The 21952-nt window shown below is 42.6% G+C and overlaps 1 protein-coding gene across 1 annotated transcript in view; it reads right to left on the reverse strand.

Annotated features, from left to right (window-relative positions):
• Positions 1-2383: 2383 nt before the first annotated feature.
• MDH1 (malate dehydrogenase 1) overlaps positions 2384-21952 on the reverse strand; it is a 26390-nt gene continuing 6821 nt past the window's right edge. The window contains exons 3-9 of the mRNA XM_068129402.2: positions 19274-19370; positions 16763-16938; positions 13992-14114; positions 12149-12325; positions 5686-5799; positions 5216-5305; positions 2384-2775 (exon numbers count right to left, since the gene is read on the reverse strand). Coding sequence (XP_067985503.2) covers positions 2647-2775; positions 5216-5305; positions 5686-5799; positions 12149-12325; positions 13992-14114; positions 16763-16938; positions 19274-19370 — 906 coding nt within the window. The 3' untranslated portion in view covers positions 2384-2646. The remainder of the gene's footprint in view (positions 2776-5215; positions 5306-5685; positions 5800-12148; positions 12326-13991; positions 14115-16762; positions 16939-19273; positions 19371-21952) is intronic.

A 21952-nucleotide genomic window follows, 5' to 3' on the forward strand; every position in this document is an offset into this window, starting at 1 on the left:
TGTTAACATGCTAACCTCCACGTGGATCAGATTGTGGATCCAATGTCCTTATGCTTAAACTCAATTTCACATAAAGACCAGCTTTTCAATTTCATGGTGGTGCTATGGGCTCCCCCATCTCACCAATTTATACACAGAAAAGTTTGAAAGTGTTGTGCTGGAGAATGTAGTTCAAAACCTAGGTTATGGATGAAGTATGCAGATGACACCTTCGTTGTCATAGTGTTAACAGCAAAACCTCTTTAATTACCTGAACACTGAACAGTGTGGACGAGAACATCCAGTTCACACATGAACCACACAACCATGATCAGTTGACCTTTCTTGATTGCAAGATTCACATGAATGGTGATGGCCACGTGGATTTTGAGGTGTACAGGAAACCCACACATACGAACCACTATTTGCAGTTTGATTCACAGAACCCATCGATCCATAAATTATCGGTCATACACACTCCTTTGCGTTTGGCAGATACTATTCCAATCACAGGAGGGGAAATGATATGAGAAGGAGAACATCAGGAGTGCTCTCAGTAAGTGTGGTTAACCTGGTTGGTCTTTTTTTTAAAGTGGGTAGTACAAACATCACAGATCAAGCAAACACGACACGACACGAGTGACCATTCCGTATGTGGCTGGGCTATCTGAGAAGGTGCGAAGATTCTTCTCCAAGTTCAACATTGTTAAATCATATACCAACAGAATTCTGCACAGACAGTTAGTTCATGTTAAGGAGAACATCCGGAAGGATAGGAAGTGCGACTTGGTGCATGGCATCAGATGTGGAGACCCATCATGGACCAATACCGACATAGGAGAAACTCGGCCAACACTTAAGACCCATCCATATTAGCTAACATGGTCGACGAGCTTATGAGAGGTTTTCTCATTGGGTAAAGGAATCCATTTGGGAAAGAGTTGAATCACCATCTCAAAAGGGGTGGTTTGCAATTTAATCTGTCACATACATAGGACAAGGCAATAACATCTCTCCCACGCCGTCTGTGATCATCAGGCCAATGCACCCTAACAGTTAAGTTGCAATTTGCAAGCTTCTTCACTTCAACTGCCATGACCAAGGCGACTGGATCCTCGCTGAAACATGGACCGACTACCCAGTCCAGCTTTTTCAATTATAAACTTTGATTTCATTGGAATGGAGGAATCATAACCTGCATCGATTTATTAAATATAAATAATTGGAAAGCGTTTGGAAATAACAGTAACATCTCCACCGTAATGATCACTTGGAAACATGCATCGTCTTGCAAAAGCAAAAGACTGTGCAGGTTCTCCGGCACAAATTGCAAATACAACGAATCTTTTTCTCCGTGCATTTCAGTAGTTCACTTGATATCAAGTGCTCAACCCTGGTGTTGGCTTAGCGGTTAGGGTGCCGGCTTGGGATCCAAGGGTCCTGGGTTCGAATCCTGGTCGATCGCTGAATTAACGCCAGGGGGATGACTCAGCCTGTCATCCTTCCGAGGTCAGCAAATTGAGTACCAGCTTGCTGGGATGAATGATCACGGTGAGTACCCCGATTTAGAATAGGTACACCGTATCCCTGCGCATCGTAAGAGGCGACGAAGGGTTGGCGCCAGGAAGGGCATCCGGCCATAAAAACATTGCCTCAAACAGGGAACCATGATTGTCATGGGGCCCGCAAGGCTAACCCCCGCTCTAGCGGGGAAAATGGCCTTAAAACGATCATTCATTCATATTCACTTGATATTAAGTCGATAAAATGGCGACTATTCACTTGATAAAATGGCGAGAACACTCCTCAAGAGGTTAAAATGCCAAGTTACAAAAATGCAATATACATTGGTTAGAGCAACGAACGTAACAATGTACAATTTCATCAAGGGACTTTTCATTCATTCTTCCACAATAACTATAAATACACAAATAATAATTTCATCATTTCACCTTTTGGCAATGCCATAGCCAAGACGCCCCGACTATTGGCACCAGGTACAATAAACGAGCAGGTCCGGAAGCAAATCGCTAGTCGCACTGCAGCACCTCCACAACGATGTGATGAAACTGAGCAGGTAGTTATAAAAATAATTTGGTTATACTTCCAGTTATTCATCGCACTTGTATCTTCATTCCTTTTAAAAGTTAAAAAAAAACAAAAAACTTCGCCAAGATAGGAATTCAGGCAACTTAGGAATTTAAGAATTGTTTTTTTGGTTTCTGTTATGGAAATGGCAGTGTCCAGCTTCCCATCGGGGGTAGACTTGTCGTCACAGCCTACCTGCTGGCAGACAGGAGAATGATTTGATGGCAAGTGAAGAAAATTCTCACCAAAACTTTACTCGATAACCTTTTTAACCTACTGTCTGCATGCAATAACATAAACCTGACATGAAACATCATTCGTCAATTCGTTTATTGCCTCTGATGCAACAAGAAATTTAAACCACTGATTCAAGCCACTGTTACAATAAAACTTCAAGACAATAAGGAGCCGATGAGAACCCAGATCAGTAAACCGTCGATGTTTCAGGAAGTGGGAATTTCAGGAACTTCCACCTTACATTCAGGACCTCAAACAGTAATCTATTGTGTGTATGTGGTCGTTTTTGGAGAGGGATTAGACGGAAATGCCAACAGTGAAGAATGCAGCTTTCCCCATGGATCACGCACTCTTGCTGAGGAACTCGAGAGCCATGTCACGCTCTTCCACCAGTTCCTTGGCGCTTTCATCCATCCTTTCACGCGAGAAGGTGTCAATTGACAACCCTTTCACCACAGTCCACTTTTGATCCTACAGACACAGGGGATAAGTCAGGAGAAAGCAATTCAAATTACCATAGATTTCCTATGCATCGAGCAAGTTCCAAAAAATCATAAGAACGGCACTCAGTAGGGCGCATACCTCAATCAGGCTGAACAGTTTATGTTTTGTATCCCACTGATAGGCGGGATCCAGATTTCGACCTGAACCAAAATCTATTCTCATCCTCGAAAATCTAATCTGAACCAAAATCTACTCGTCCACCAAGTTTAGTCATAACTCATCCATAACTTTTTTAACATCATGTTATATTTCGCTTTTGACATGCTGAATGGAGAAGGTGGATCAGACTTGGCAACGGTTGCTCGAGTGAGATGTGCATGGAAGAAGTTTTGGGAACTGAGTGGCGTGCTGACGAGGAGGGGAGTGTCTTTGAAGTTGAAGGGAATGGTGTATATGTAAGAAGTGTTACGATTTACGGGAGCGAGACATGGGTAATGAACAAAGAGCAGCAACGAAGGCTGGAAAGGGTGGAAATGCGAATGGTTCGGTGGATGTGCGGAGTATCGTTGAGAGAGAGGAAGACAAATGATGAATTGCGAAAGATGATGGGAATAGAGCCTGTGATTGATGCTGTGAAGAGGAACAGGTTGAGATGGTTTGGTCATGTGTTGAGTAACGATGAAAGTGACGGAAATTAATGTAGAAGGAAGTAGAGGACGGGGAAGACTGAGAAAGACTTGGCTAAAGGTGGTGGAAGAAGAAATGCAGGCAAGGGGGTTAACAAGGAGAGATGCAGAAAATAGGGCAAGATGGAGAAGATTGTCATGGGGCCCACAAGGCTAAACCCCGCTCTAGCAGGGAAAATGGCCTTAAAATGCATGTTGTATAACAGATCTATTCTTCATACCACCCAAAAGATGGGGGAGCATGGGTATCAGCCCCTTGGTTACCTTTATTCTCTTGAATTTGTTTTCTTTGCAAACGCTTGAGCGATTGACAATACTTTCAACATAGGGGCCATGGAGAACTTTTTCGACTAAACTTTCAACCCATAGAGAACTTGGTTTCAACAAAGTTACATGATTATTGGATGGAAAATGCAGCCAGCAATCCAAAAAAAAAATCAATTTTATGTCGGCATTGGTTGCAAGGTGTTTCACATCGCAGGAATAAACAGCCTTAACCTCACTTCACTCACCCTCAGCCAAATTACAATCTTTTTTTTATACCTTTTTGTTTCAAAGTTTTCTCGTTCATTTTCTACAAACCTTCATAAAACACCCTTTCAAGATAATCAACACGAACAAATACCGGTTTTGATTTTGCAAAATTCTGCATTTTTATCACGACATGAGGAGTTTAAATAGTGGACAGCAGAAATGTGGTCAAATAACTCATTTACACTTTAGATCAAAATTCAGGTTAACTTGCTGTTGCAATAATGTAATGAGCCCCAAGTCTTGAAAAATTGCCATGATTTGTAATAGTCTCCTTTTGTCACCTATGTAATAAGACAGTCAACCTTCCATATTGTGCATATGCAAAATTATCAACCCATTTGACTCTTTATTGATACTTTACCCTTTGGAATCTGTCATGTCTTTGTATTCTGGTAGACCTTGGTGTAGGTTTAGGTGGGGAATCCCATCAAGCATTCCTAGCCACGCTGCGGCCGTGAGAAGTCACGGACAAGTCGCTCTGCTCGCTGGACCAGACGGTGGCCAATGGTGAGAACAGAGGGTGTGTAAATAATAAATATGGAAGATTGGTAAATAAAGAGTGCATGGCCAAGCTGTTAAAAAGGGAGAGCGAGAAGGAAGTGGGAGAACCTGGGAAACGCCACACTGAACCAGAGATCCCGAAGCCTAAGCCATGCCTCATTCAGCCATGCCACGGCTCTCGTCCTCCCCTCCACAGCAGCCGATTCCTGCCTGCAACGACCTAACCTTCCAACACCTGAATAACTCACCGGGTTTACCCAACAATCTTTCAGCCCTGTTGGTTCCCTCTCTATCATGTATGCATGAGGCTTTAAGGCATAAATAATTAAGACGTCCCATTTGTTCATTGGTTGGTTCATGGGTGCGCATGCAGCTAATTAGTGGGTTAAGGGGTTTGTCAAATTACTGATTATTTTGCATTGATTGTTATGTAGTGGAATAATTGATCACGGTCACCACACCACGAGTAAGACTACATCATGTGATGCCTATCGGTGCAACAACACTGGGCTGCTTTGGGGCTTCCAATATGCACGGTAACATCGACTTCAAACGCAGCTCTGGCAAGGAGTTAACAAAGTGGTCACTTTGACGTGACACCAGATTCGAACTGGGCAACCGGAATGGTCCGACGACCGTTTCAATACTATATACACCGGTAAAAAGGGATAGGAACCCGAACGGTCACCCCCCTCATATCATATGTAGATAGTGCCATTTCAATAAATAATTCATAGAAAACAAACCTTGATGGTGACAGGAAAGGAGTAGATAAGACCCTCTGGTACACCATAGTTGTTCCCATCAGAAATCACACCCATGGACACCCAGTGCCCCTAAGGTGAGGAGACAGCAATACAATAAAATTACTTGGAGGGTGTGTGGGAAAGGGAGGAAAAAAAAAAAGGAATTTTATAATGGAATGTTCACAAAGGAATTTCCAGATTTGGATTGAAGGTAATGCAAAAAACACCGCTTTCCACATTTCACAAGAGGAGGGGGATGGGTTGGCAAGGAGTGGCCAGAGAGTTTGTCGATTAAGTGTTCCGATCTGGAACAAATTTATCCGTCATCTCAATGTCCTAGCAATACATGTTGCACACGCAGGCACAGCACAATCAGGATACACACAAGGATCATACGGCTAAGAACAGAAATTACAAATGTCTCATCTTGCTCGCCATGTTAAGCGACAGCCAAATTAGACCGTTTGTACCTCAGACGTCCCATGCCACCAGTCCCGTACGTGATCACAGATAGCTTTGGCAGCAGACATTGCACTTGATAGTTTCCGTGCTTTGATGACCGCTGCACCACGCTGCTGTACCATCTACAATGCAGAAGACAATCATTAGCCTCTGCAAGAGAGACAGGAAAACCAGTTGTTAAATTAAACCATTCTCTTTGACATCCACAATGTCAAAAGTCAATATGAGAGCTTCCACATGTACAAGATATCAAAATAAAAATCCAAAAACTGTAAAAAATAAACGGATCAAAAAACGTGGACAGTATCCTACGATCACCCTACGTCTCCAAAATGGACTACCTGGCAAACCCCCAATCTGCAGCGAGCCATTACCAAAGACCAGGCACTGGAAGATTCTCAGCACCACCATCTTCACTGACCCAAAGTCAGCTGACCGCATTTGATAACGGCTTGCCTCAAAGGTAATATATTGAGCAAGTATTCTCCACACTGCCTCGTACCTCATTAGCACAAAACAGCTGATTAATGCATAAAAGGACTTGATGTTCAACACATGATATATTTACAGGCTGGGACAGTATCCTCCTAGATGACCATTGGAGTCAAAGGCCTTCAACATAATGGCTTCGATCACTCGTAAGCTGCGGTGTATGACCTGTCACTTTCCTACCAAATGCAAGCTGACTTGCTAACATTATTTCAAAGACATTTTGGAAATGCACCACTGACTATACTCCATTCTCCATGCAGCCACAGCCCGACCTCATGGAAAGCATTTTCAAGACAATCCCCCCTTTCATTCCTCGCATCCAAGCTCTGTCCATTTCTCACTGCATTCCCATTCTACAGCCCAATGGAATACTATTGTCACCTTAACCCAACACTTCAATTACCACTCTCTGCAAAGTAAACAACATCGTGATAGAGCCAGAGCCATGGACCACAACGCCGATGCAGTGCAAATAAACCGCAACAGTTCCTGGAACAGGATGCCAATGAAAACTGACCTTCCACTTCACTCTCTCGGATGAAATACACACTCATTGGCTCAATCATGAGACGTGAATTTCGTACACAAAGCATCTTACCCAAACAATCAAAAACAGTATTGCTGAGTGAAATACAAGAAGAGTGCTTCATATACAGGTGTGCCCAAAAATATTGGCACCCTTGCACTTTTTTCAAATAACGCACCATTTCCTCAAAAAAATTGTTGAAATAAAAAAAAAAAAAATTAATATCCACATATGTATTTCTTTGGTTTGCTGTCGAACAAAACGAACTAGAGCAAAGCAACTGTCGCCAATATGCCTCCATAGTCCCACAATAGGTAGATGCCCTCGTTCACTGTCCTAAAATTAAACAAGTTTGATTTAAATCCCTTCAGCTGTTTTCAATTATCACATTTTCACCAGCAATGACAGGTTTCACATCCATCGGTGAAGCAGTTAAAGAGAAGGGATTTTTTTAAATGTTGGCTTTCAACCTAATATGGCTGCCACACCACATGACATATGACCTTAATAAAAAATATTTTTAAAAGGACACTGCATGTGTATGTGTCGGAAATCACATTTAAGTTTCGTGTTGATCAGTTAAGGTTCATTTTTCTAATCAAGATGGCTGCCAAACCACATGACATACGACATTTTCAAATGATATGCAACAATGGTGTTAGACAATTGTAAAATTTAGCATCGATAGGGTAAGTGGTTTCAGACATCTAATTATTTAATATTTTCCTTCAATCCAATATGGCTACCACACCATGTAACCAATGATGTTTTCGTGATCATCTTTCAATCGCCATGCCTAGTCAATGACATGTAAAGTTGAGTCAATCGATTTGGGAGATGTTTTTTTAAGGTTTTAGGTTAAATCCAATATGGCTACCAAACCATGTGACCTATGATGTCATAAATTTAATATTTCAATACGAATCGGTCATAGATCATGCATGCAATTTCAGATTTTTAGGATAAGGAATTCGATTAAAACATTTTTGGCTGGCATACCACTTCACCTATGATATTGTGGTTTTTAGAACCCTCCACTTTGTAAATGTTTGTAATATTCCCTTATAAATAATCCCCTGTAAATATTCCCATTTTTGGTGTAAAAGGTCAAAGGTCACACCCTAGTTAGGTCATATTGCAACACGTAGGACACCATAGGCTTCTTCTTTAGTTATCTCATTAGTATGTGTTCTAGTTAAGGATCTGTTCCCAATAGTTTGACTGCGTTGTATTAATCAAATAACCTAGGCCCCTTCAATTACCTATCTTATATCTCTATCTCTATCTCTATCTCTATCTCTATCTCTATCTCTATCTCTATCTCTCTCTCTCTCTCTCTCTCTCTCTCTCTCTCTCTCTCTCTCTCTCTCTCTCTCTCTCTCTCTCTCTCTCTCTCTCTCTCTCTCTCTCTCTCTCTCTCTCTCTCTCTCTCTCTCTCTCTCTCTCTCTCTCTCTCTCAATTTAATCAAACGCTTAATTTGCTCTTGATGTTCATAGCTCTTGCGTGAGCATTTCCTTTAAAATTGTTTGTGGTTTCTGTTTGTGTCCTCACCTTTGGTTGGTAAAATTTTTATACTTGCTGATTTCTTTTGAATATCCTTTGTTCTTTTTTGGTGTGTTTATGATCCTTATACAATGTTTCTTTGAACTCGTTGCTTGGTTTAACACTGCTTTGTGGAATGGTTTTATACTTTTATAATAAAAGGATACAAAAGTCTCAGTCTCAGTCTCTCTCCAAAAGTGCCAACAGCACCTACAGACGGGGCTTGTCCTTCCCAATGGTGTCACATAATTTTATTGCCGTCGTCGCTGCCTTAGCGCTCGCTCCAAACGCCATTGAACATGCGGTCGGCTCGAGGAAAGAAGGGGCGGAGCCACGGGAAGAGGTGTGGCCTCGCCCACGAGCGTGGAGCCAGTGAGCCCTCGCTGACCAACCAGGGCTGAGGTGAGCTCGTTAATAGGCGTGGCTCGATGAAGCGCGGCTTGATTTCTAAGCGGGTTATAAAAGCGCAAGCGCCAAGCCCTCTGGGAGAGATGTGCCAGGGAGAGAGAAGGAGTCAAACCTAGAGAGATGCGCCAGGGAGAGAGGAGTCAAACCTAAGAGAGATGCGTGAGGGAAGGCCATTGATGAAGAACTGCGCAGGGGACCGTTGTGATTGAGAGAACAGCGCAGAGACGTCGGATGATAAGAACACGGCGCAGAGGATCGCTTGGAACGATCGTTTGATATGAACTGCCGTTTGGTTTGAGAGCGTTCGGCACGCTATACGCACGCAACATCCCCGCCCCTCGCGTATGTAAGGTCCGGTCGTGCGCCAACGACACGCGAAGCTGCCTGCCATTCTTCGCGGCGGACCCGGAGCCTGGAACCATCTGCTTGGACCCTTCTCTTCCTTCCCACCACCACCACCACCACCACCCCATTCGTGTAAGTGTGTTTGTATTGTCCTGGGCGTGTGATAATATAAGACTGTTTAAGGCTGCCCTGTGTCACTGCTTCTTCTTCTTCTTCTTCTTGCATATTCCCTTCTTTCATTTCCTCTTCGGGTTTCTTGTAAATAATTAATAAATTATATTTGTTCTTGCTTTACTTTGGTTCCTCTCATCCGATCGCTTGCGTCCTGTCCCCAATTGAATATCGGTGGCACTATATAGGAACCGCTCAGAATCGGGTTAGTCTTTCTGCTAATGGCTCGAGCTTCGGATTGCTAAACCGCTCGAGCTTCGGATTGCTAAACCGCTCGGCAATCTTCCATCTTGTCCGTGACTCGGGCAGAAGTATCATCCTGCTTTGCGGAGAGGTTGGCGAAAGTATCTGGGAACCCATTGACCAGTCACCCTGGTCAATCTCAACCCCGCAAAGGAGCGCGATATCTTCTAGGACTCTGACGGCCAGCTTAATAGACGAGGGGATTAAACCCCCCACGGTAAGGGGAGCGCCGTAATTCGAGATCCACAACAATATCATTATCATGCTTTTGTTCCCCATTGGGAATACCTGACAATGTGCCAAGGTTCAAATTTTTCCATTCAGCGGTTTCCGAGAATTTTTTTTTTTAATTTTTGCGCTGAATCCAAGATGGCTGCCATACCACGTGACCTATGACATCACAATTATCATAAAAACATTCTGCATAGGTGTCACTCTTACCCTGAAGGTTTCGTCTCAATCAGCCATTTGGTTGCTGAGAAAAACGACGTTTAGCCCATACAACCCGAAAACAATGCCTCCGGCCACCTTCGGGGGCGGAAGCATAAAAAAGCTGAAAAGAATATTAAATCTTAGCTTATTCCACACAAAAATCCTAAAATGGCCTTTCAGATGTTGTTGGAAACAATTATATTTCAAGCAGGTGATTTTCCTTTACTTTGGAATTGAACTCACCTGTGGTGAGTTGCAGGTGCCTGCAATATAAAAATCACTCATTCAACCAGTTTCAATAGAGAAAAGGAGTCATTCTGCTGTTTTGTGTCATGGTGTGTACCACAAAGAGCATGGAGAAAAGAAAGAAAACCAGAGAATTTTCTGAGGTCACACACAAGATTGAAGCCAAGCATGGACAATCTCAAGGCTACAAAGTCCATCTCCAGAGACCTTGATGTTCCTGTGTCCACCGTATGCAATGCTATCAGGAAGTTTAAGGCCCATGGCCCTGTAGCCAACCTCATTGGATGTGGCCGCAAGAGAAAACTTGATCGAAGATTGCAGCGAAGGATTGTTCGAATGGTGGAGAAAGCACCTTGATCAACTGCCAAACAGATTCAAGCTGACCTTCAGACACAAGGTACGACCGTTTAAACTCGCACCATCCGTCGCCAACTCGATGAAAGAGGGTTCTATGGGAGGAGACCCTGGAGGACCCCACTGCTGAGAAAGTCTGACTGGAGTTTACCAAACACCTGAACAAGCCAAAATCCTTCTGGGAGAATGTCCTGTGGACAGATAAGACCAAATTAGAGCTTTTTGGCAAAGCACATCATCTCGATGTTTACAGAAAACAAAATGGAGGAGGTTCAGTGAAGATTTGTGGTTGCTGTGCTCTGGGTGCCTTGAATGTGTGCATGGCATCATGAAATCAGGAGATTACCAAGGCATTTTGGAGCGCAATGTTCAACCCAGTGTCAGAAAGCTGGGTCTCCGCCAAAGGTCATGGGTCTTGCAGCAGGACAGTGACCCCAAATACACTTCAAAAAGCACCCAGGAATGGTTCAAGACAAAACGCTGGACTGTTCTGAAGTGGCCAGCAATGAGTCCAGATCGACATCTCATTGAACACCTGTGGAGAGATATGAAAACAGCAGTTGGGAGAAGGAACCCTTCAAATCTGAGAACTGGAGCAGTTTGAACAAGAAGAGTGGGACAAACTGTCAGTAGAGAGGTGTAGGAAGCTCATTCATGGCTATAAGAAGTGCTTGACTGCAGTTATTTTGTCCAAAGGCTGTGCTCCCAAATATTAAGTCTTGGGTGTCAATATTTTTGTCAATACCATTTTTTTTATTTTCTGATTTTAAAAGGTCTATTAAGATCTGAATTAAAAACAAAGGTTCTGTAATAACAGTGAAATAAAGAATTGTGGAGACCAAATACTTTTGTCAATTTCAACTTATTTTTAAAGAAAATTGTTAGTTTTTTTTTTTTTTTTTAAAGTGCAAGGGTGCCAATATTTTTGGCCACGACTGTAGCTAAGCTTGCAGTGGAAAGGTTGTGTTTGACAAGGCCAAATTGATTAGACTTGGTTAAAGTCCAGATGCAAATCTGGCACATCAGTGAGATACAAAACGTATCTACCAAGGGATCTAGTTGAAGATGGTTTCCTCTGCAATGATATGGTTAGACAATACTTTTTGATAGTATTATTACACTTAGAGCCGGCACTTGCCATTGAGTGCCAGTCCAAAATGTAATGTCAACAAGTCAGGTATCAGCACTCGCATTGAGCTTTGTTTGGTTGCTGATCTCGAATCAAATATAAACCGCCACTCTGGTGTTTCACATGCAAGGTGATGCATTATCGAAGGCCGATGGCGGAGGATTTTCTGTTCCTGTTTGTCGTTAAAGGCGGCAAAAAGGGTTGGCGTCAGGAAGGGCATCCGGCCGTAAAACATTGCTTCAAAAAGGGGACCGAAAAACAACAACAACCACGGTCCCCGAAAAAGGGCAACCCCCGCTTTGCGGGGAAAAATGGCCTCTAAAGGTGGTTTTTTTTTATGGCGGAGGAGCCTTCTACCAGCACTGGTCGTCGCTGGATGTTAAAGATCCTATTGCGCCTTTCATGAAGAGTATGCAAGTAATCACTAGAGCCCTGAACAAATTACAAATTTCTGCCCCAACTGCTGGGAAGGCACAACTTTTGCCAAGACACTTCTTCAGCAACAACAATGCAAAGCAAAGAGTATCAGTTGATGATGATCTTTGCTTGACTGCAATTGAAATCGACATTACAGAAAATTACCTGAACAAATCCACCTTTCAACCACTCATCATCCTTCACAGCTTTGTACACGGTCACATTGCCATCGTTGTTGCAAACGTTAGCGTGTGTTGTATCAGGATACTGGGTAGATGAGTGGTTTCCCCAAATGGTAACATTCTTCACGGCGCTGCAGGACAACCCAAGACGTACAGCTATCTGCCAACAGGAAACAAGATCAAATATCACAGCATTAGCAGAGAAATGGTGGACAAATAGATTATCTTGAATGCACAAAATATAAAAGTCATGCTTTAATTGAACAGTAATAAACTTATAACATTGAAAAACAATGCGACTGCGTCGCCAATATGCCTCCGCGTGGTACCTGCCCGTGACAACGGGTCTATGCCCTCGTTGACTGTCCTAAAAATAAAGTTTGATTTAAAGTTTGAATCAAAAGTTTGATTTAAATCCCTTCAGCTGTTCTCAAGGATCACATTTTTACCACATGACAGGTTTCACATCAGTCGGTGAAGCCGTTTGGAAGAAGGACCTTTTCTTTTTTTCTTATAACGGTTTTCAAGCTAATATGGCTGCCAAACCATGTGATATATGACTTTTTTAAATGTACAATCTGCATAAGTAAGGGGAGAGGATCACATTTGTGAAGTTTTGTGTTGATTGGATAAGGTTCGTTTTTCTATCCAAGATGGCTGCCAAACCACACGACCTACAACATTACCATTGTCAAACTATATGTAACAGTGGTGTTTGATGATATTTGTAAAACTTCGCATTGATAGGGTAAGCGGTTTCAGAGATCCGATTTAATATTTTCCTTCAATCCAATATGGCTACCACACAATGTGACCAATGATGTTTTCATGATAATCTTTTAATCGCCATGCCTAGTCAATGACACGTATAGTTTCAAGTCAATCGATTTGGTGGTTTGGAAGAAGATGTTTTTTGTAAGGTTTTATGTTAAATACAATATTGCTGCCAAAACATGTGACCTATGAGATCATAAATTTAATATTTCAATACAAATTTGTCATAGATCATGTGAATGTAATTTCAGATTTTTCGGATAAGAAATTCAATCAAAACATTTTTGGCTGGTATACCACTTCACCTACATTATCATGCTTTTGTTCCCCATTGGGAATACTTGACAATGTGCTAAGTTTCAAATTTTTCCATTCAGCAGTTTCCAAGAAATTTTTTAAATTATTTGCGTTTAATCCAAGATTGCTGCCATGCCACGTGACCTATGACATCACAATTATCATAAAAACATTCTGCATTTAACCCTGGTGTTGGGCTAGCGGCTAGGGTGCCGGCTTAGGATCCTAGGATCCTGGGTTCGAATCCCGGTCGATTGCTGAATTAACACCAGGGGGGTTGACTCAGCCTGTCATCCTTCCGAGGTCGGCTAATTGAGTACCAGTTCACTGGTAATTCCCTGTTTGTCGTTAAAGGCGGCAAAAAGGGTTGGCGTCAGGAAGGGCATCCGGCCGTAAAACATTGCTTCAAAAAGGGGACCAAAAAACAACAGCAACCACGGTGCCCGAAAAAGGCCAAACCCCGCTTGCGGGGAAAAATGGCCTCTAAAGGTGGTTATATATATTATTTATGGGAGTCACTCCTACCCTGAAAGTTTTGTATCAATTGGACATGTGGTTGCTGAGAAAAACGAGGTTTAGCCCGTACGGACGGACAACAGACAACCCGAAAAAATAATGACTCCGGCCACCTTCGGGGGCGGAGGCATAACAATTTGATTTCTTCAAAATGCCAACAGGATTACAACAGCGTCGGGTACCCCTGCTCATATTTTATATAGTAAGATGTGAAAAGCAGTACTACTGTTGAGACAAACCTGGGATGTGGCTCGGTTCTGGTCCAAGCGAGTTAAACAGGAGAAGTTTTGTGGAGGGATGGTTGGAGCAGATTTCATGGCAATCAAGCAGTTTGTATTTGCAGGATTTCCAACGACCAACACCTGCCAGGAAAAAGAATCAAATGTCCAGAAGAATGCATGGGGAAAAAAAACAAAAAAAAAAACAAGAAAGTCACCAGGGTAGATACATTATTGGAGATCTGAGAACCAGGTTAGACTCAATCCACCCACCAACCGACAACACCGCAACAATGAAAAACAGGTAATCCCATAAATTTCAACCATATACCATACATAATGAAAAATACATCAACAATGGCTTGTAAATAGTAAAAGTAAACCTGTCAAATAGTTATTACTTTAATTTATATTTAAACTCGCACGATACCCATTACCGACCTGATACCCATTACCGACCCGTATATCAATTTAATTGTGCTTATAAAAGGTAGCATTTGCTGTTAAGTTACCGGATAATGTCACAACAACGACGACTGCAAGAATAGGAGCGACATTGGGGGAACAGCAGAAAAAAATGTAAAGGGATGAAGCCAAGAGCAGGCGTTGGGACCTCTCTTGAGCTGCCAGGCTGTTCCAAGAAGTGCACACCATTTAAATCCAACAGTCACCAGGAAGAAGAGATTGGGGTCTTCTGGATGCAAACGTAAAGGTTTTGTGACAATTATTCCTCTATAATAATTCCTCACTACTCTATATCGACTAAGGCGTTTCATCCCAACCCCAAAAACATAACAGTAATCATGTTGACAGTGCGTACTCAGCTTCTTCGTCCCTCCAACCTTTCCTGTCCTTCAACCAGTCTCAGCCTGGAGTTCCCATCTTCATTATCTGTGGCGCAGCTTTAACGGCCGATTTGGGTCCTTCTATGCTTCAGTGATTCCCCTTCCGAGAACTTGTTGAACGTGACAGATTGACTGCCTCGCGGTGTGACCATTTGTGCACTCCTCCAGACTTTAATCTTCCAACGGGGCTCACCCACTGACCTTTCACCCATTTATGATCCTCTGGGTTTAATGTGTAAACTGCTTGGTTAAGCAGAGTTGACACGTTGAGTCATGAGTTATTGCTATCGTATAGCTGCATTGCTGTGACGGTCAAACTTATTTAATTCAGGGGTTCCGAGGAAAGTCAGCAATTGTTATATTTAATTAGTATTATTGTGCTTAAGGTAGACATTAGTGATTAATAAATAGTTCTAATAACATTACTCTTGTCTGCTGTCATATGTTGGTTTCACCTTTAAAACAACAAGGGCACACAAGTGTCTTTATTGAGATCATTTCATGATGGCCTCCGGGCTACCGGTGTACTCGCTTGCAAACTGCCCACCTCCCCTACCCCCACCCCTGATGCACAGACAAGGTGAAAAGACTACACAAACTATAAAACATGATTAATACTCTCCAACTTTGCCAGAATGCACAAACAAAAAAGAAATAAAAAACAAAAAGCCCCAAAACGAGTAAAATCAGAAATATTAATGAAATTTGACAACTTTATCACACCGTACCCAATGTTGGTTTAGCATAAACGTTGAGCCTAATTGTAGGCCTTTGAGAATACCTCAAACCATGTGCAATGCAGAAAACACTCTGGAATGGACATGGATAACTGACACGATAAACATCAAACTTGTGGTTAAAATAGATGACACGAGGTTATGATCACCTTTAAAAACAAGACCCAAAGTATAACATCGGCATAGCCGGGCTTGTTTGATACTTTAGTTGGAGGACAGCATGACCTGGGTGGAGATACCAGTTAGCAAATAATGTAAATATTAAATTATTTTGCGGTACTCAGTCTCTAAGCTGTCTGTCACCATGGAAGTGAAGAAATTGCATTGATACACTGGTTTATTCAGTTAGTCAACACTATCAGTGACCTCAGCACAATCCCAACACACACCACTGTGTGTTACAGAATGAGGTGTTTTACGGCGGCCAGAGTGCAAATCCTGCCACCAATCTCCTTGAGGACCCAGTGACTTGGTACTCATTTTGCTGACCTCTGAAGGATGACAGGCTGAGTCAACCCCACCTGGTGTTAATTTAACAGCTGATCGGGATTCAAACCCAGGACCAAGCCTTCCACCCTAACCGTTAAGCCAACACCAGGCTTAGGGTGGTTGGAGGAAGTCATAAGAAATGCTTCAATGTTTGAAGAGCCCTTAATCAAAGTTTTAATTATGTATGATGTGGGGGGCATGCATCCCCCCCCCCCCCTCCACCCCCCACCCCACCAGTCATAATTTCAGCTCCCCCAAATCATCAAGTGTGATCATTTGCCCCAACCAGGTATATAACGTATATATGGTGGCAAAGTTCAGACATATATATGGTGGCTGCCATCTTGGATTTTGACGTGGCGACCCAATTTTCAATAGCCTTCTTCCTTATGCCTGGATACACCCACACACCAGATTAGAAGTTGGTACTTCGCTTATTTTTCAAGATATTCTGCTCAAAGTTCAGACATACATGGCGGCGGCCATCTTGGATTTTGACGTGGCGACCCAATTTCCAATAGCGTTCTTCATTATGCGTAGATACACCCACACACCAGATTAGAAGTTAGTAGTTCATTTATTTTTTAAAATATTCCGCTCACAAGGTTCAACGCACGCATGCATGCACACACGGACGGAGGGGAAAACCATAGTCCCCCTTTCGCTCCGCGGTGCGACAGGGGACAAAAATAGTGCAAACAAAGTAGAGATGTTGACATACCTTGACAGTCTTCTTGGCATACATATTCAAGGCAGCTCCTTGGTTCTCAAATATTTTCACATTTGCCTTGAGCAGGTCTTTCCGCTCCATGCCATCGCGCCGTGGCATAGCTCCCACCAAAAGTGCTGCGTCAATGTCTTTGAAAGCAACTTCCACGTTGTCCGTTGGAATGATCTCTGTCAGTAAAATGCGCCGATTATGAAAATCACATCTGTACAAAACTACTTAATATGACAATTTAATATTTACAGTCGTTACAGGAGTGACAGTTAAAGTACTCGCCATCACTGCCAAAATTTATTTGACCACACAGTTGTTGAGAGTTGTTATACATTGAAATATCAAAAAGTGTCTAAAATATTCTTCAATTCTTTTTTTTCTCCACAAGATCAAGATTAAAGTGCAAGGTAATGAATAATATAAACTGAGGTCAGTCAGGCACAGTGACAACATGGTTACAAGCAAGGGAACAAATAGGAAAAAGAGGGAGATCAGAAATCCATTGAACAATGTTCTGATTTTAGGAAAAGCTGCGTTTTTTTTTTAAAGAAAGTTAGAACTACAGTGTGACGTTGTCTCGTGTGACGCTGGCTTTGGAGGCTATAAAGCCGGCCCAGGAGAGGTCATGGCTGATGGGAAGGCCAAGAAGTTTGGGACTGAACCTTTTCCACTGGCTGACTGGAAATATACAGGTGGGTTAATCTATATTATGAAATACGAGTGTCCACTGTCCAGCCATCCATCCCAAAACTACTCCCTCACTTTTGGGGATAGCCCCACCAAACCATCTGTATAATATTTTGGGGTCCCAGCGGATGTCGTAAGGCAGGTCGGAGGTTTCATAAATTCATCAATAAAATTATGATTTTGAAATGCTATCGTTAGGGAGTGTGTCTCCCGAATCTGGAAGTCAACAGATTACGATGATTCGCTGGTTTGATAATAGTTTTACATTATAGTTTGCCATATCAATACTATAGTATTAACTTGCGATTGCAATTATGCTGTTTGGAATTAAAATAGAGATATTGAGTTTTAATGAATGAGGAAATGATGCGACTATGATAGTATGACCGTGACATTCGCAGATTCTCCATTTGCCCAAAATGGAGAATGGAGCCCAGAAAGACCAGAATAGAGGGGATAAACAAATTCACCCCTCTCCCTCCTACACCATTGCAGGATATAAATCCAGATACCATGAACTGACAACTGAAATCATAGCAGGATGCCAGAAAGAATAAAAATGTATACGAGACATTTGGTGAGATTCCCTCAACTCTTTTACTTAAGACATCCATGCAGCTATTGTTACAGAGAACAAGCAGCATGTCCAGGGTGCAATGACGTGAACAGAAGCTAAAATGGCGATCAAAGATCAGAGTTAGACGTGAGTCTTGAGGTCTGTTGCAATTAAATTCCATTACTTTGCTTATGACATAGAAGAGCGACTGGTCGAATTTAGAGGGTCAGCTTTGACACCATTCTTAAGAACCGAGGTAACGTTGGCAATTTGCCATTATGCAAGCATGCAGCCCTCAGAGAATGACCTGAAAAGGGGAGAGAAAGAGCAGAAGTCAAAGCAGATGACAAGATGAGTATTGACACATGATGCCATCACGACCAGTACCAGTGGAGTCAATTGTGGCTCAATTTCCTCCACCTTGCCGTAGGGAGGTTTACATGCTGCAGGATGTTTTCAGTGATGAGGGATTGGATGACCACAGGAAGAGGGATTCAGGATCTTGCCTTTTTGCGAAAGACAAAACTGGTTTAGAATTTGAGGGAAAGAATGCAGGTGTAAAGTGTGACGCAGGTTCAGGTTGGCTTTTGCAGGAAGGCACACTGTTATGGAAAATGGCTGACCACATGGGTCATTGTATCGGGACAAACTTTAGGCAGGGTAGGTGAAGGAATGAAAGCATGAACTAGTGAAGAGAATTTCAGGCACTGTCTACAGCCAGAGATGGAGCTAGTTGATCTTTCAGCAAGAGATGGTGGCCTGCATACGCGAACAATTGCCCCAATTAAACTACCAGACAAATTTCCTCAAGACCAGCAGAAACTCTGCAGAGTACATGAACCAAGGGGTCAAAAGGAGCTGATGAAGAGCAGGAAACTTGAGGGAAAGATGACCATGATCAGGTCAAGCAGAGAGAATCCAAGAGGTTGGGTAAGGCCTAACCCTAAAGTGTCAAAAATAAATAAATAAAATAAATTTAAAAAAATAATATTTTAAAACATGAAACGTTCTGAATTGGCAAATGATGTCTTCCTTTTTTCACTGAACGAAAAACTGTCACAAAAGGATCATTGTTACACTGTCTGAACAAAATCTTAACACGTTTCTTTAATCCGGCAAGTAGTTAGTCCAAGTCTATTTTTCAACCCCCCCCCCCCCCCCACCCCCTCTCCTACCCCACCCAGAGATGTAACCCAAACCCTGGATTACAGAGAATGTCAATTTAATTGTTGGCCAATAAATGTCACATGAGCACGAGGTAGTCATACCATGCAAAAGAGGCAGGGAACAGTCTTGCAGTTCCATGAACACACCCTCCAATACACTCATCATTGGTTTGATGTCTAGTAGCACCAATGAAATGGGCTGGTAAAGAAAGGGGAGGGTTAGGGGAGTAGGGAGTGGTAAAAAAAAATAGATATGGGTGAAATAAGAAAAAGAAGGCTGGAAAGAGGATCTCAAGTTCAAGAAAGAAAACCATCATGGAGTACAGCAAGACTAAATATGTAGATATGGCACTGGGTTAAAAAATAATAAAAACAAATGGCTACCCCATCAAATGTGTGAAAAATAATAAGCTTAAAAGCAACTATTGAGGTGGAGTCACCTGTATATTAAAGTAGCGGCAGTTTTCTGTTAATCTTTCTCTTTCCACCCATTGGTTGGACAGCTGGCCTGACCACCCACAATGACATTAGTAGGAAGGCTGACTCCACCCATCAGCATTTTGATTTTCATGCAGTTTAGGTCGAACACATCATCGAACCTGTCATATTTACAACTGCCATGCCCGACCTTTACATTGCCAAAACAAACTTCTGGGAGCATGCGATGGAGTGCTTCGTTGCCTATACACCACCCAACAAAGGAAGTTTAGTTCCATGCATCCATGCTCATAAGACTTTGAGCATTTTTTAACCAACTGGAATTTTTTTTTTTTTCACAACCAACTAGAACGGCACTCCAGAGTGCAAACCTCCACCAGGCTGAACAGTTTACGTTTTGTAGCCCATTGAAATTGCCGGCACTGGATCCGGACCTGAACCAAAACCTAATTGACTTGTTCTTGTTACCTATCAAACTCATCCATCTTGTCTTGTCAGAATCCATCCATAACTTTTTGAATTATCATGCTATACATCATTTTTGGTAATTGTATGAAGTTGGTGTAATTGTATCAAGATGTCTGTTTTTAGACATTTTCTCCAAAACCTATCAACAAAAAAAAATAATAATAATAATTGGAAGAAAAAAAAAAACATGAAACTTGGCATAAGTCATCAACTCCCCGTGGGGTAGATAGGGTGATGTAATCGGTGAAGTGGTATTCCTGCCATAATTGGTTGAATTTAAATCCTTATCCAAAAATATGAAAAACTTCATACATCCGATATATGACCCAATGTGAGTAAATAATTAAATTCAAGACGTACATAATATAACCCATTCCAGGAAACTATGTGACATGATAGGGTGCAAGGATGATTATGGGTATACAACAACAACAACAACGATGATGATTATGGGTATATGGGCCATAATAGTAGCATATTCAGTTAATGATGGTATTTGTGTTCAGAATGAACGTGCCAGGCGAAACTATGCATTCTGTGAGTGTCATTCTTGTTGCGCATTAGCTCCAGTTGGACGTACTCCAAAAGGGGGCTTATGGATTGGGTCTTGTCCATCCTGTGGGTCCGCAACCATATCTCAGGTGTATGAACCTATTTTGTTCATACTTGGCACAAAGACAATACATAATGGTATACATATGCACACAATTTTGTTTCGTGATGTGATCAAAGATGGCCGACTGGCGGCCATTTTAGTTTAAAAGGTGTGTGTGTATATATATATATATATATATATATATATATATATATATATATATATATATATATATATATATATATATATATATATATATATAGTTACAGACGCGGTTTTGGATGTTAGTTTACCGAGCGGTTTGGTATGACCGCGTCTGCACAGTTTACCCGATTATACTCGAACGTTGGCCGAGTCGCGCTACGCTAAATCAATTAAGGAAAGCACACAACGGCTGGGTTAGATGACACGACACCAGGGGTACAGTTCTCAAGACCTCCGGAGGAGGTTATAATATGGGATATGCGGAACGTTTAGATTACAAGGACAAGAGGGACAGCATCGGAAGGTGGGCACTTAATCACGGTCTTATAGTAGCCCCGACAGACCACAGATAAACAGGACAAAACTGACTCACACAGGGATTGATGGCAAGGAAGGGCAGGTAGTCGAGGCTCAAGGTGCACCTTGGCTCAGGGGCAGAATCGACCCGGTCCGGTCCAGAGATGCGGGAGGTCTCTCAGCGCTCGGAGGTGGCGACTTCTCTTTCCAAGCTGGGGGGCGCATCTGACGTCACCTCCGGTAAGTGGCTGCGTATATCCAGCGGGGAGTGACACGCCCTCGGCTCGTTAGCTCCGCCCCAGATGGAATCGGCCCGTTGCTTCTTATTGGGTGCGGGGGGTTACCGGGCTCCACCCTTGACGAGGGGCCGACAGTCAGCCCCTTCGTGGTAACCCCGTCGGCGCACATGGGCAATGGCGGCTAACCAAGCCGGAGTGAGGACGCACACTCCCCGCGCGCTGTTGTTGTAGTTGTTGTTGTTGTTGTTGTTGTTGAGGAAGATGGGAGGAGGTATGGGGAGGTCCTAAACTCACTACTGGTGCCATACAATCACATTCTGGTGCAACGAAGAGTCAGAATTAATGGAAACGAGTCCTTAACTGACATAGACTAAGAATAACTAGCAAGATGTCCTATAGTTGTCTACGTGAGATGCGGTGAACCTGGGCACGACATTTAATGGGGGAAAAAGGGGAAGGTCGGTTCTACAGAGTGTTGTTTACAGACAATGGGACTAGGGAATGGGGGATAGTTGGGGAGTATTGGGGAAATAGGGGAAT

This window comes from Myxine glutinosa, chromosome 9 (assembly GCF_964187855.1).
Source record: "Myxine glutinosa chromosome 9, kmMyxGlut1.1, whole genome shotgun sequence".
NCBI classification, from domain to species: domain Eukaryota; kingdom Metazoa; phylum Chordata; class Myxini; order Myxiniformes; family Myxinidae; genus Myxine; species Myxine glutinosa.